The following is a 16043-nucleotide window of genomic DNA, read 5'->3' as shown; positions in this document are numbered from 1 at the left end:
ATTGCTGATTACTGATTGCATTCTTTTGTTTATGTGTAATTATCAATTGTTGTAAGTACATTTAACTACTAGCTTTAACCTGCAACCATGCATACAAATCCTTTATGTATTCACGGGGATAGGTGGTAGTGGAGAAAATATTGTTCAGCTGAGAGACGGGATGTGGAATTGTCCCCACAATCTCCTTGGCCACAGTTCTCTATTTTATACACCACTAAAGGTAGGTTCCATGTATATATTCCCTCCTCGTGGGGCGAGAGGCATCATACTATTTTTGCACACCTCCATGCACATGCCCTCAGGAGCAAAGTTGGTGAGTGGTGGGGAAGGAAAGGGAGAAAAATAATTGGAAAAACAGACTGTTATGTTCACAAGAAGGAAAGATAATTCACTCAAAAATGTAAAGCTGTGTGTTTTTAGAACTCCACAGTACTAATAATGAATGCTGTGAACCAGTTTAATAATTTTAGTCTTGTGAACTGCATGCTTTCACTTTGGGAATTAAACAACCTTCAAATGTCCTTTTCAGTTTCACCTTGAAATAGGAAGCCTTTCCAAATACTCTGCCTTTAACTGACGCACAGCCAAGAATTATACTTCAGCTAATCCATTGCAAGAAATTGCAAGAAAATCTGGCTAGTTGGGAAGGCAAGGGACATTAATCAACCAGTATAATTTCAGCCAGAGGACTATCCTGACATCTGTCCTGCCTTTCCTTCAGTTTCAGCATAAAAACAGGATGCTTCCACTGCTGGCATTGTTTTTGGCTTTATTAAGCATGTTTGAAGCAGGCTTCCTCATAACTTATATTAAACAGCACTATGTAATATCCTGTCCCCATAGGAAATGCTGATTGATCAGTTTGTTGTGCTTCTGAACTGTATGGTTAAAAAGATGTGTATTTATGAAAGTCTGTTTTTTACAACATTTTATTTGTCAAACAGTGTTAAAGGAATGGTATCTGCTTTATTTAAAACTTATGTAAAAACATTGGACTACAGTAGAAAGTTTAAAAATATTTTTGTCAAGTTAGTGAAGAATCTTTGTCAATCTCATGGTAAACTTTATAAGATCTCTGATGTAGAAGTTTGCTAAACATTTTAAATCATCAGGAGGGCAACGCCTGAATCACTGTGACTCCCCACCCACCCTACAAACTGTACCCATCTATGGCAAATATTTTATTGTGCTTAAACTCTCAAATTCTGAGTTACTTAACTTGTTAACATTGTGTTTTGATATACTGTATATTTATATTAGGTTCTTATTTGAGTCCAAGTAGAGTAATAGACTTTTACCAATAAAATTATAGACAGTGGTTCCTGGATGGGTATACATTCTGTGCTGTGGCTCATTATCATTATATACATTGGCATCATTTGTAAAATATAACTTTAAACTGATGAAAAACCTATTCAGCTGAAAGACATTCAGTATCTGTACAGTTAATGCTTTACAATCTGTGTATTATTTTGTTTTCTTTTGCCAGTTTTCTCCCTCTTCCGCTCCTGAAAACATTGACTCCTTCTCTGGGTACGGTTCAGGGGCAATTCTTCATTTGTGGGCCTAAACAGTGAACAAGCTCCTATTATGCCTTAGTAGGTAAATGCTCCCTCCTTTCCATAAAGATCGGAAAGTCCCAGGCTTGATCTCTAGTCTCATGAGTTAACTGATCTCAGCCAAGGCACAATTGCCCCTTAGGGGGAAACCAGCCAGTATCTCCATCCCTTGACTCCTACTGGAAAATACATATGTGTGGACATTCAGTGAGGGTGGGATCTGGCTTGGCTCTGATGTTCCCCCATAGCGTCCCCTGCCGATTGTTGCTGCCTAGGATAACACGTGAAGATTGGCCATTTTGATAAGGTAATGGAGGATTGCCTGGGGAACCATCCAGCAAGAGTCAGCATCTCGTGAGGAGGGGAAGAAAAAGTTCACTATTCCTGTTGTGGTTTATTTGTATTTTTTTGGATTGATTCCAGTCAAACTACCTCTGGGAGAAAGTATATTTTTCTTCTGAGCATTTAAGCAGTTTATTTTGCTCCCTCTTTATCTTTATTGTCCTTATTACATGTCAAAATACCTGATCTATTTGGCTTCAGTTATTTATTCCCACTCTTGCCAGGTTGTGGGTCATGCTCTGTTAAAGATTACCAGATGGATGTGAGATTTCTGTAAATAGTGTGTAGTTACTGGCATTCAGGACAGTACCAGTGCTATAATGGAAGGTGGGGGATGGATGCTGATAGGTTAGAAATCACTCTCAGTGCTGTGGTGAATGTCCTTCAGGTCAAAAAGTTGAGGACAAAGATGACCTGAAATTTACAGCGACCGATATTCAGCATTATCATCTTTTGACAACTAAGTATATATGCAATGAAATTGTGAGTGGCACCAATAGTCTGGCCTCCCAGTCGGAAGAGAGCTGTTCTGTTGTGAACAGGATCTGCTGTATCAAGAGACAGTTCTCATGATATTGAACAGGGATCAGCACCTTTCCCTGTTCTGGATGCTGATTTTGGTGTTACAATGGTAATAAAAGTTCAGTGTGCTTCATATCAAAACACTTCCCTTCACGTGGTATTATCTTTCTTTAAGACTAAAATTTAAGCATATTTCTATGATGGGGAATGGTCAAAAATTGCTAACATTTGATTGCTTTGATTGTATATGAACTTGATAGCTGGAGAAGTCAAGAGTTCTGGAGCAGGTAACTGAAAAGTTCATGAGCAAATTTATTACCAAAATGTTGAACTGTAAAAATATTATGTGCTTTTATTATGCATAGACATGTGACTCAAATCCTCCAACCTTTCTCTAGGAGTTGAATTTTGACTTAAAAATATGTATAGGGAGAGGAAGGAGGCAGTCATTGAGGTTAAGTGGAACCAGATGGAAAATGATGTGGGTGGGAGAGGGTGGGGGGGGTGCAGAATGGTCTTGGGATGGTTGTAAGCTACAGGTCATCACAGAGGGAAGTGCAGGTGAAGATAGTTTGGGCTCAATTTTACGGGGAAGTTGGGGGGGGGTGGGGAGGTTCCGAAAATCGCGGAAATCCCGTTCAGGTTCGGAAGCCGGCTCCAACCCGCTGACTTCTGCATTTCCCAAGGACGGAGCTGTGTGAAACCAGAAGTCCCGCCGGCAATTAAAGCTGGCGGGATGACAGTTAAAGAGCCGAATTTATCTCATTGAGGTACTTAAGGCACTTTACTTGTGACAGATTAATGTGATTATAACGATTTTTAACTTAACTGGGTGGCTTGCCCACCGCTTCTGATTCACGCCTGGTGAAACCAGATGTGAAGGGCTGGATCAGGCAAAAAGAAACTAAATAAATTACATCAAAAACCATAGAATGAAGTTAAAACACAAAATCAACCTACCTTTCCACCCTGCTCTGATGTCTCCCTCTCCGATCTCCCCCTCTTTAACCCCGATCTTCCCCCGATGTCCCCCTCTTCACCCCCCGATGTTCTCCCGATCTCCCCCTCTTCAGCCCCCCGATCTTCCCCCAGTGTCCCTCCCTTCACCCCCCCGATGTCCCCCTCTCCTGTCCAATCTTCCCCTCTCCACCCCCCCCCCCCCGATCTTCCACTCTCCCTCCCCCTCCCAATCTTCCGTTCCAGCGCCGGATAACATCTCGCTCTCTCGCGACCTCCCCCCTCGCATTGCAGCTCCTGACGGCAGCCAGCCTGCCAATCAGGCTGGCCGCCGTGCACGAAACCCAAAGAGCACGTTAATCATCAGCAATCACCACGGGATCGTGTCGGAAACAGTAAGTTTTGTTTATGCGGGTTTGCCAAGCACACCTTCACCCCCCCCCCCCCCCCCCCCACTGCTGCCAACCCGCCACCATTTCAAAATTAAGCCCTTTGTTTTCTATTTTAATAAACACTTTTCTCCATTCACTACATTCCCATATTTTTAAGCTGTTTTAGATTTTAATTCTGGGAGCTTGGAGCCCGGGAGCCAATGCTTAGAGTTTATGATGTTAAATCAGTTTTCTGTAGCTAAGTGACAGATTCATAGATCCAGGTAAAACTGGGCCTAAGAGTCTGTCGACTGGCTGTAGAAAACCGATTTAACAGCATAAATGGTGGAAGCTGACTCACTGACGTGGACTCCCAAAATCTGAAAAGAACATGTGAAAACAGCTATAGTATACAATTGTTAGTTCATTATTGAAAACATATTAAGAATTTTACCACAAGTAGTTCAACTGTCCTTGGTCTAAAATTATACGAAGTCCTTCTATTTTATTGATATATATTATAATAACATGATAACTACAATCTTTTACACCTACGCAGTCAGTTTTGAACAGAATGATTCGAGTTAATCCCACAGGATTTACACAGAGGGCTGTTCCCTATTTGACGAATGCTATGTAATCTAAATTCCCTGCCTGATGCAGGTTCTGACAGTTTTCCTAAAGCTAACCTGAGATTCAGGAATCTTTGAATTTGCTACCCAGTTCTGAACTGAAGCAAAAAGTATGAATTTTTGTTTTGACGTGTGACTGAAATAATTTCAAAGAATTTATGGTGGGTGTTTAGGGAGCACAACAAATGCAAATTCTTTGTCATGCATGTATCAGATTTAAGATAGTCATGCTTGGTTGGAATGTAAAACTTCCCATCTATATCATATGTTTCAGTGTCTGTTGTTAGTTTGACTGAGTCTTTCCCCAAGTTGGCAACTAAAGAACCTATAAAGTTGAAAAAGCAGACAAAAGCTTAATCACTGGTAAAATACCCTACCTTAGAGGGGTGCAAATTGTTATCTTTGTTCATCCACCAATGAAAGAACAGTGTAAAGAATATCTCTTTCCAACCTTCAGGATGCAGAATTGAAATGGGACAAATCTACCTGTGTATAAAATATAAAAAACTTACATCTGTGCTCACTTCCTGTCTACAAATCCTTACATTTTTATCGGACTTTTGTGTCAACATTTTCTGATTATGAATTCTTGTGTCCACATTGGTAACTACCTATAAAGACTTGTCATGCTGCGGAGCATCCTCCAGCCAATGGTGTCACTCCAATGCCTCAGGTTTCTGTCTCCCAAATCCTTGGCGTGTACTGCAGAGAAACTCCTATGTTCCAATCAATTCTACTTCTTTGCTTCCCAAATTGCCTTAAGTTTTCCTATTTAACTATAAATTTAATAATATCAAATCAAAGTATTGTATAAAAATAAGGACAGAATGTCTGGCATTTAAATGGGGACTGAATTTCGTCTGCAAGTCCTGGTCCAGTTATCCCCCGCCCTATACCCTCACTTCACCAGAACACTTGGTTACGATTCCCCATGTGCAACGCCACTAGAGATTGACTAGGACAAAATATAAGTGCCTAAGTTGGCGGGCTTTCAATGGATGGATTGTCAGAACTGCAAGTTAGAAGCCCTGGCATGAAGTCATTATTACAATTTTTTGACAGGTGGCCTGCCAAAGATCCTTTAGTGTTAAGCAATAGATACTGATGCCTCCTCGTCCATTTTGAAATCGGTGGTTTAGAAACTTGAGCTCAGTTCTGTTCACTTCACCTGAGTAAGATGCACCATCGAGCCTGAATAATTGTACTAACGCCTGTAGTCAGAATGAGTTACTGTATTGAAAGAAATACCCTAGTGATCCATTTATTTATTCAATAGAAAATTCTGCCTGTCAATTCATTATTTAAAGGAGTTTCCTAATATAACAGAATTTAAATTCCTGTATTGCTAAATAAATTGGCCTTTAGTATGAGATTCGCTCTTACACTAACTGCTTCTTTTGATTTTACTCCCCTGCCTCCTTCATCTGCTTGACTGCCTCTGCCTTCTCCGTTCAGCTATTTAAATTGTCACTTGCTGCTGAGCAGTATTCCACTCAGAATGTCGTTTGGAGATTAAATCAGTGGTTTTAAAGAGGAGGGAAAGGAACTAATTATTAATCTGTTTAAAGTACCCAGCAGTACTAAATATGTAACGCATGGGAATTGGCTATAAGAGTCAGCCAGTTGTAGTGATCATCTGGGCTTCTGGCAAAATCGATCACTGTGCTAGGATTTTGCTGAACCTTTCCTCGGTCCATTGCTTGCTGACATCATCAACTGCCCTCTTTCTGTAGACATTGCTCTCCCCTTTGAAACTGCAGTCATCACCTCCTCCTTAAAAAGCTCACCCTTGACCCTTTGTCCTCTCCAACTACAACCCTAACTCTAACCTTCCCCTCCCCTTTAAGTTGCTTTAATGTGTCATCACCCACCACTCCCTGTTCACAGCTCTTCATCTTGGGTTCTGCCCTGCCCACAGCACTAAGACTACCTGATCAACACCACCAACAATATCCTGTGTGACTTCAGTTGTGGTGCAGTATCTCTCCTAATCTTCTTTGACCTCTCCATGGCCCTAAAAACAATTGACCTTCCCTTCTCCGCCACTTCACTATACTTTTAGGAATTATTTCTACACTTTGTAACTTGAGAACTGTCTGGTCTCACCACCTGCCTCATAGCACTGCCCTCATGGTTCCATTTTTACCTGTCCCAATGTAGCCTGCGCAATGGCTTCCCCTTCCATTCTCACACTGTCACTTCAGTTATGTGTTTGCCCCCTCGGGTGAGCTTCGGTACGTATGTTGATTACGCACACTGTTACCTCTCTACCAATATCCTCAACTCCACGATTGGCTCTGTGTTGTCAGACCACTTTTCTGGCATCAAGTTGTAGAGAACTTTCTCCAGCTTAACAGTGGCAAGACCAGGGTCACCTATTTGGCTCAGGCCAGACATTCCATACCTTAGTCTCTAATTTCATCCCTCTTCCCAGCTTCTCAGGCTAAAGCTTACAGTGAGCATCCTTGGTGTCCTGTTTGGCCCTAAGCTGAAAATCACACATCCAGTCAATCGCTAAGGTTGCCTGCTTCTGCTTTTGTAGCACAGCCCACCTCCACTCCACCCTACCTCCAATGCTAAAAATATCATCCATGCCTTTGTCACCTGCAGTCTCAGCTTCTCAAATTCCCTACTCACTGGCATTGCACTCCATTTCATCTGGAATTCCACCTACCACAGCCTCTTCCATTCTATGTCCTGCTCACCTGTTGCCTGTGTTTTTCAGATCTCCGCTGATCCCCTGACCCCTCTCACCATATTGATTTCAAAATCCTGGTCCTCGTTTTCAGATCCCTCCATAGTCTGTACTTTCTGCAATTTTTTTCAACTCTATGCCCCAGCTAGCAACCTCTGCTTTTTCAACTCTGCTTTACTGTCTGCCCCCTGCCTCTTTGCTCCACCACTGGTGACGGAGCCTTCAACAATTGCACCTTTCACTCTGGAATTCTCTTTCTAAACCAATCCACCTTGCTATTCTTCCCCCTCCCCATTTTCAAAAGCTCCCTGGAAACCTATCTTTTAGACAAAACCTTAAATGAGCTCCCATAATTCTTCCCTCCCAACTCCAGTTTGGTGTCCATTTCCCCATCCCCCTCTGTGAAATGCCTTGGGATGTTTTGCTATGTAATTAAAAATTGTTGTTTAATCAATTAGTGCTTTTGTTTTGTTTTTCTGACTATTAATGAGATTACTTTCTGAATTATAGTAGATCAGGCTCCGTTTGGGACGGATTTTCCATGGAGCCTTATGTTGGTGCTATTCAAGATAAACAAATGCAGCGAGATTATGGAATCCAAATCAGGTTTATTCAAGATGCACAAGAAGAAGCGACGAGGGCACAAAATACTCAGACTGGTCTTAACAAATCAGGGTCTTACGGAGTCAGCATTAGGGTACAGGGAATTGATGGGCAGCCATATGTAGTGCTAAACAGCAACCAGGAAGGACATTTGCAGATGCCTCCACCTGAAAATGGTTGCTTTGATCAAACTTTGTCTCAGGATGGCTTTAAAATGTATTCTGGTCCCTATGCAAGAGAACAGAGAAGCAGATTCTCCAATAACGGCCATTTCACCTATCCAGAAAGCCAATACTTCAATCAACTTAAGCCGTCTCTTCATCCACAGCTGCCTATGCCAGTAGCAGAGACCTCAAAGGATGAGGTGGATAAAAGACACATGAAAGCCAATAGTTTACTGAATTTCCAAAAACATCCTGAAATTCTAAAGCCATATGAGCCTGAGAAGAACCTCTTGAAACGCACTGGTCAGCAAAGTCTGACTAGTAGCATGTCATCAGAGAGGAACAAAGACAAGTCTTTTCATCATTTACCGAAGTCTGAATTTTCAAATAAGTTAGATATTAGTACATCGAGTTCAATAAAATCCAATGATGAGAAAAATAATTCCAGTAAGTCCACAGCAATGGGAGATCTAACCAAGAAAATTGCTGGGTCTACCAGCAGCAAATCAGATGCACTGAATACCAATAGAAGGTATCAAAGCAACACCAGTCCTGATTCAGAAAATTCTCGGAGAACACGACCAGATTTGCTTCCTTTGCGCCGGCAAGATTCATCCGGAAGAGTTTTTGAAGTTTCTAGCTCACGGCGGTCATCATCTTCAACTCCAACGTCAGCAAGTTCAGACAAGCTAAATTCTTTGTACAAACCATGGTTAGATGATCCAGACGAAGAGCTTTCTGCTGAAAATATAAACCGACATGAGAACAGGAGATACATTCCCTTTTTTCCAGGCACAGGTCGTGATATTGACACAGGCCCTATTCCTGGGGTGGATGAATTGATTGATAAATTTGACGTAAAGGATGGGCACTATCGGCGAGGTAGGTCTGGCAGGAGAAACCGAATCGATCCAGAAGATCGAAAACGATCCCGAAGTGTCGATAGTGCTTTTCCACTTAGATTGCAAGATAATTCAGCTTACCTTGATCAATACAATAAAAAGCTTGGAAAATCAAATGAGCACTTGTTGAGACCTTCACAGTTGCGCCGTCAAAATTCTGCATCACAAAGTTCAAGAAACCCTGCTTCCAGTGAAAATCTGCCTGCCAATTATGTTTGTTCTACTGGTAGTCTTGGTAGGAGTCAAAATCAACCTGCAGAAAATCAGGGCAATCTGAATTCTGGTTTTATGAAGAGTCCAGTTCAGACTGAAGTGAATGGAAGAGCTGCTCATGAGCCTAGTGAGAGAATCTCTGTTAAATCTTCCACACTCCCTGTGGGGATAATTAATAAGCCTGAGGCCAAAAAGGAGGAAGTAACTTCTGTTACACAAATAAAGACTTGTAAAACAACTCCTTCTTTCTTTGGAATCAGTAAAAAGAGTTCAGATCCCCAGCAGCGTACTGCTCATACAAGCCAAACTGCCTGTGATCATGATGTACAGGTAAGCATTAGAGCTGTAAATGTAAAAGCCAATTTGTCAGTTAAGGAATTATTTTTTCCCAAACATCATAAGAATAATTTCTTGACAGACACTACAGTTCTGTCAAAAGAGTAGCTAGGGATGATCAGTTGTTGCATTGGTGTAGCAAATGTAGGATACATATTATAATGGGCTTGCTATTAAATTTTGAAATAATTCAAACTCAAAGGTAGCACCTTAAATAACGATCCTATGCTTTATATAATGGGATATATATTTAAGAATCAACTTTATATTTCATTTTTAAGATTTTTAAGTAAATACTAACGTGTGCTGCTGAAGACTAGTCAGAAAAGAATTGTGCTGAAACACCATAACTTCACAAAAGATGATTAAATCTGAGTGATTCAAGAAGTGCCTAAATGCTCTAGATAAATGCTCTAATTTTAATGAAAAATATTCGTTTGGGTGTGCTGAATGATTACATCTACAAGCACTGCATCACAATAATTTCTAATTTCCTTCCCCCAACTGATTATCTCTCCTTACTCCACTTCTGCCAAAGGTGATCTATGGTTCCATGGGCACAGGTGACTTTACTTTTCCTTGTCCAAATGGTTATTCTTGAAGTATGAGTCTGGGCCAGCTATTAACTCTGAGAGGTATCGCAGCTGAGTACCAACCTGTGATGTCGATCGCACATGGGTTCTTCCAGTAAAACAGTAGAAGTCAGTGGGTAGTGATCAGGAGAGTGTGTGAATCCTGACAAATATTTTTTTCTCCCCCCCCCCCCCCCCCCAGCCCCAAATTTGTGACTGCTGCCAAAATTGTAGGGACCCTCAACAGCAGACCCGATCGAGATTCGCTAAGGCAGCAGAGACTGGATATTTCTGTTTAATGAATTTATGATAATTGTATTTCAATACATTTAACTGCACTAGCTTAAAATCATCTTGTTTGTTTTCATCAAGCTTCATATGGGACATCTTAAGTTTTACATTCCCCTTTTCAAATTGTTCTGCTTTGTAAGCTGTTTTTCGTCTGATTGTTGAGTAGATCAAAATAAGATCGCACTATATTTTGGATTCTGGAAATTATTACACCCGATGGCTCAGTAGGTTAAATATGTTGAGCCATACAGATTTGAAAATTCCCATCTTAAGTTAGTTGATTTCAGTTAGGACAGTGCCAGAATGGCCTCAGATTCACTGGGCTTGGGGAGGAATAAAATTTGGCCATGTTTCCCACTCCTGATTGTTTTCTAGTGGCGCATGTGTATGTGGGCAACCACATGCTCAGCTGTGATTTTTCCATCTCCCTATGATCAGGTAAGTTACTGACACTCATTGTCTAGATTCACATGTGAGGAGAAGCCATTTGGGAACATTACCGGAGGGTTGCTGGTGCCTGTAAGGAGCATACTGCCTATTGGAGAGAAGGAAGAAAATCTGCAGTAACTATTGTCTATATTCCACCCATTCTTACAGGTTTTGGTTGAAGGATGAAATTCAATCAAATCACTCACGAGAGCTGCAATAACTAGAGTAATGTGTGGTATTAGTTTGACCAGAAAAAACTGTAGCTTATTCTTATTTAAAGAGCTCAACTTCAAATTTATTTCTATAATAACAGTTACTTCATTTCAAAAGCAATTAATTGCTTTGAGACATTTTAACGTGATAGAGCACTATGTAAATATCTGGGTATGGTAGCGTAGTGGTTATTTTTTTTTATTCGTTCACGGGATGTGGGCGTCGCTGGCAAGGCTGGCATTTATTGCCCATCCCTAATTGCCCTTGAGAAGGTGGTGGTGAGCCGCCTTCTTGAACCGCTGCAGTCCGTGTGGTGACGGTTCTCCCACAGTGCTGTTAGGAAGGGAGTTCCAGGATTTTGACCCAGCGACAATGAAGGAACGGCGATATATTTCCAAGTCGGGATGGTGTGTGACTTGGAGGGGAACGTGCAGGTGGTGTTGTTCCCATGCGCCTGCTGCCCTTGTCCTTCTAGGTGGTAGAGGTCGCGGGTTTGGGAGGTGCTGTCGAAGAATCCTTGGCGAGTTGCTGCAGTGCATCCTGTGGATGGTGCACACTGCAGCCACAGTGCGCCGGTGGTGAAGGGAGTGAATGTTTAGGGTGGTGGATGGGGTGCCAATCAAGCGGGCTGCTTTATCTTGGATGGTGTCGAGCTTCTTGAGTGTTGTTGGAGCTGCACTCATCCAGGCAAGTGGAGAGTATTCCATCACACTCCTGACTTGTGCCTTGTAGATGGTGGAAAGGCTTTGGGGAGTCAGGAGGTGAGTCACTCGCCGCAGAATACCCAGCCTCTGACCTGCTCTCGTAGCCACAGTATTTATATGGCTGGTCCAGTTAAGTTTCTGGTCAATGGTGACCCCCAGGATGTTGATGGTGGGGGATTCGGCGATGGTAATGCCGTTGAATGTCAAGGGGAGGTGGTTAGAGTCTCTCTTGTTGGAGATGGTCATTGCCTGGCACTTATCTGGCGCGAATGTTACTTGCCACTCATCAGCCCAAGCCTGGATGTTGTCCAGGTCTTGCTGCATGCGGGCTCGGACTGCTTCATTATCTGAGGGGTTGCGAATGGAACTGAACACTGTGCAGTCATCAGCGAACATCCCCATTTCTGACCTTATGATGGAGGGAAGGTCATTGATGAAGCAGCTGAAGATGGTTGGGCCTAGGACACTGCCCTGAGGAACTCCTACAGCAATGTTACTGGACTAGTAATCCAGAGGCTTGGACTAACAATCCAGAGAGTGTGAGTGCCACCATGGTAGTTTGAGAATTTGAATTCCGTTTTTAAAAAAAATCTGGAAATAAAAAGCTGATACCAGTAAAAGTAACCATAAAACTTTGTATTGTCGTAAAAACGAAACTCTCAGCTGATGAATCAGTACTCCTCCATGCTGAACACCACTTGGAGAAAGCACTAAGGACAGCAAAGGCACAGAATGTATTCTGAGTGGGGGACTTCAATGTCCATCACCAAGTGTGGCTTTGTGGTACCACCACGGACCGAGTTTGACGAATCCTGAAAGGCATAGCTGCCAGACTGGGCTTGCGGCAGGTGGTGAGAACACCAACATGAGGGAATAACCTACTTGACCTCGATCTCACCAATCTACCTGTCGCAGATGTGTCAGTTCATGACAGTGTTGGTAGGAGTGACCAATGCACAGTCCTAGTGGAGACTAAGTCTTGTCTTCACACTGAGGACACCCTCCATTGTGTCATGCGGCACTACCACCGTGCTAAATAGGATAGATTAAGAACAGATCTAGTAGCTCAAAATTGGGCATCCATGAGGCGCTGAGGGCCATCAGCATGGCAGAATTGCATACCACCACAATCTGTAACCTCATGGCCTGGTGTATCCCTCACTCCTGTATCACTATCAAACCAGATGACTAACCCTGGTTCAATAAGGAGTGTAGGAAAGCATAGTCTGTTCATGTAGGCCATCGTATTGTACCTGGGAGCTCAGGTGGCCACATGGATGACATCAGTGACTTTAGGAAATCCTGCAGCATGGGGAAATTGGGCAGCCTGTCATGCTGCTGCTGCTATTCAGTGGGAAAAGAGATGGAAAAAGTTGGTTTGCTAAATGATGCACAGTCACTATTTGATACATCTGTGCACAGCAAATTGACTGATACTGCTGATGTCCCGTGGTAGCCTGGAAAAGGGAAGAAGGAAGGAAGATGAAACATGTACAATAAAAGCAAACTTTTCATTTCTTCTAATACCAAATGATCATACAGTATAGCAAGATTTTGTAATCACTGGAGTCTGGCTAGTGAGTTGCTCCAGCACTTTAGCAGCTCTGGTGTGTATGTCACCACTTTCACCTACACAGATATTCAGACATTGCTATCTCTACTGCTACTGGCAGTGCTGTCCCTATGCTGGAGGTTGGCTGCAAGTCTATTTGCAAAAGATGGCTGCACCTCAGCTTGCAGAGGCAGTTCTCTTCTATCATTGCCTGATAGCTGGTGACAGTCTATCTCTGGTGCCACTTGAGATCCCTTGTTTGTTCTTCTTTGAAATTCTGTGAGAGAGAAGCACTGAAAACAATCCCCATGGCTTACAATTGAATGGCAGCAAAATAAATGAGCAGTGGAGCTTTAAGGGATCCCTTTAAACCTTGTAGGCCTTTGACACCCATCTTAAATGGGAGAGCTGAGTAAACTGCAGGAATGGGATGAGATAACCAGAATCTTACATGACTACCCCTGCTCCCCCACATTATCTGCAAATTTGCATGAAATAAGCCTTTGTAATGGCAACAGGGCACCGCTGACAACAACCAGGTCAGCAAATTAGCGTGGTGCACAGTGCGGGCAGGAAATGGTGAGTTCCCAAACTTGCGATTTTCTGAGTCTCCCCTCACTCAGTTTCTCAGAAAAGGTGAAAGCATTTTCATCAGCAGGAATTTCTGGACTCTTGTTAATGTATTTTTTTAGCATCCTTGATTTTTATTTAGGCAAAAGGAAAAACCATTTTGTGGGATGGCAGGAACAGATGGGTTGTAAAGGAGAGTTGGCCTATTATATACTATAATACATATTTTACAAAACTTTTTCTAATCACTTGAGTTGAAACTGTAATTATAGTCTTGAAGTAGATAAAATATAAGCATAGTGATATTAGCTAAGGGGTATTTAGTTCACCAGCTGAATTTAAAAATAAAGTTAAGTGTGTTTTAGTAGAATACCAACTTAATTATATTTTTAATTTTTAAAAACATTTTTAGGTAACTCCTGACCTTTTGAAAGACCAACAAACGAATGAGGAGACAGCAAAACAGATCCTTTACAACTATCTTAAAGTGGGGTTAGTATCCGACACAAAGCAAATATTGGGTTACATATGAGCTGCACACATTGTCTAAGCTTGAAATTGCTGTTTAAAAGCATATTAAATCTATACTTTTTGGAAATCAGTAAAGCTTAAGAGGAATGATTATAAAAATAGAACTCAATAGGTGTTGACATTAAGTATCCTGCGGTTGAATTTTCTTTTCCAGATCTAGGGAGATTGGATGCTATACTGTTTAATCCTTTGAGTGCTTTATGATACACAAATAAAACAAATTGGGGACTAAAGAAATATTCAACAGTTTGGAAATTCCTAATCACCATTATAAATGTATCTTTTGTGTGTGTGGAATTGTTTTTTGATTTATTTGTGCATTGGCCTCTGTGTCTGTGAGTTTCCTGTGCTTAAATATGAATTATTCAGTAATACATAAGCACTTATCTTAAAAGTATCAAGGGAGGTTCAACACGCAGGTTTACTTAACTGTGAATGCTTAGTGAGGGAGCAGAATTTCGTTTGTGTCCATTGAATCCTGTGTGAATTATTTATTAGCTTACAGCTAAACCTATTCCATTTACACTTTTTAGCCAAAAGGCTGTAGCTGTAGTAGTATATTTAGTAGTGTATTTGTTAAAATGTACAGAAGAATTGAAATTTCTGTTAAATTGAAATTCTCAATACTGTCTATTCCTGATAATTCAGTAATTTTTGCACTAAAAAAAATTAGAATTATCCAATAAATTGATCTAAGTAATGTAAAGAATACTGCAAATGGGAATTCAGTACTCAAAATTTAAATGATCAGATAATCTGAATTAAGCAACTTTGAAATAAGAGAAATAGACTGTACACTTCCATGGCATCTGCAGTATTACATCTGCTGTTTTTTTAGTTTATCGGTGTATAATAAAACATTTATATTTAATTTTTAAACATTTTGATGGATTTAAAGTGGAATTAGCAAATCTTATTTAAAGGGAAACTCAAACCAGTATAAAAGAGAAATGCTCATATGGCTTACTCATGAAGCAAATTCACTGCTCAATGTCCTGAACTGTATTGTGGAGTCATCCGGCTTGTAATTTTTTTCCCTCTTTCCTCCACTCCCCTCCTGAAGACAGGGCCTGATGATGGGGTACAGTTACACAAGTGCTGACAGACCTCTAGTACCTCACCTAGGTGGCCATTCATTAACTGTGAGCCAAGGCAGTGAGTCGTGGCAGGTAGTTTTGCTAAGTTGTATCATTTCAGTCAATGTCCATATACCTGCACTTTCCGACAACGGTCAGTGGGAAGCAATCAGGAGTAGGAACCTTGGCTGATTTTCGTTTCTGTTTTTTTTTTCTTCACCTGCACATAACCCAGCGATGCTGAGGTAAATTGTGGTGTCTCAGCTGCTGCCCTTGTTGAGATCAACTAACTCAGCACCAACCTGAGCTCTTCATACATGGAGTGTTTGGCTCAAACCCACTCCATCTTGCACATTTATATGTTAAGTCATTGGTGCAACTCTGTTTAAAAAAAAATGAACAGGTTATGTTATGTTCTCCATCTTTTCTACTTACTGCTGATTTAATTGCGTACAAGTTTTCCAGTTAAGAATCCTACCTAGGTCACCTAATTTAAATAACTTGGTTACAACTCACTTGTCTAGAAATGTCAGATTATGCTATAGGTTTAAAAATCTGTGAACACTTAACTTGCCACCTCATTAACAAAAAATGCTTGAGTGCTATTTTTTACCATATTTGGTATGGCCATGATTCGAACTGGCCACGTGCCCTTGTAGATCTAAGAGACCCATCAATTAAAAAAGAAAACTGCAATTGCTGAAAATATGAAATAAAAACAGGAAATGCACAGCAGGTCTTCCAGTATATGTAAAGAGAAAAGACAGGTTAATGTTTTGGGTGTGGACTGTTTACTAGAACTGGAAACT

The 16043-nt window shown here is 41.3% G+C and overlaps 1 protein-coding gene across 3 annotated transcripts in view; it reads left to right on the top strand.

The window, feature by feature from the left end:
* cgnl1 (cingulin-like 1) overlaps window positions 1–16043 on the top strand; it is a 138671-nt gene that overhangs the window by 28092 nt on the left and 94536 nt on the right. For all 3 annotated transcript variants that reach the window (XM_067971511.1, XM_067971509.1, XM_067971510.1), the window contains 2 exons: window positions 7589–9290; window positions 14040–14119. In XM_067971511.1, coding sequence (XP_067827612.1) covers window positions 7620–9290; window positions 14040–14119 — 1751 coding nt within the window. In that variant the 5' untranslated portion in view covers window positions 7589–7619. The remainder of the gene's footprint in view (window positions 1–7588; window positions 9291–14039; window positions 14120–16043) is intronic.

Source organism: Heptranchias perlo, chromosome 34, assembly GCF_035084215.1.
Source record: "Heptranchias perlo isolate sHepPer1 chromosome 34, sHepPer1.hap1, whole genome shotgun sequence".
Lineage (NCBI taxonomy): Eukaryota > Metazoa > Chordata > Chondrichthyes > Hexanchiformes > Hexanchidae > Heptranchias > Heptranchias perlo.
The sequence above is the reverse complement of the archived record's forward strand: the minus strand, read 5'-3'. Positions and strand labels throughout refer to the sequence as shown.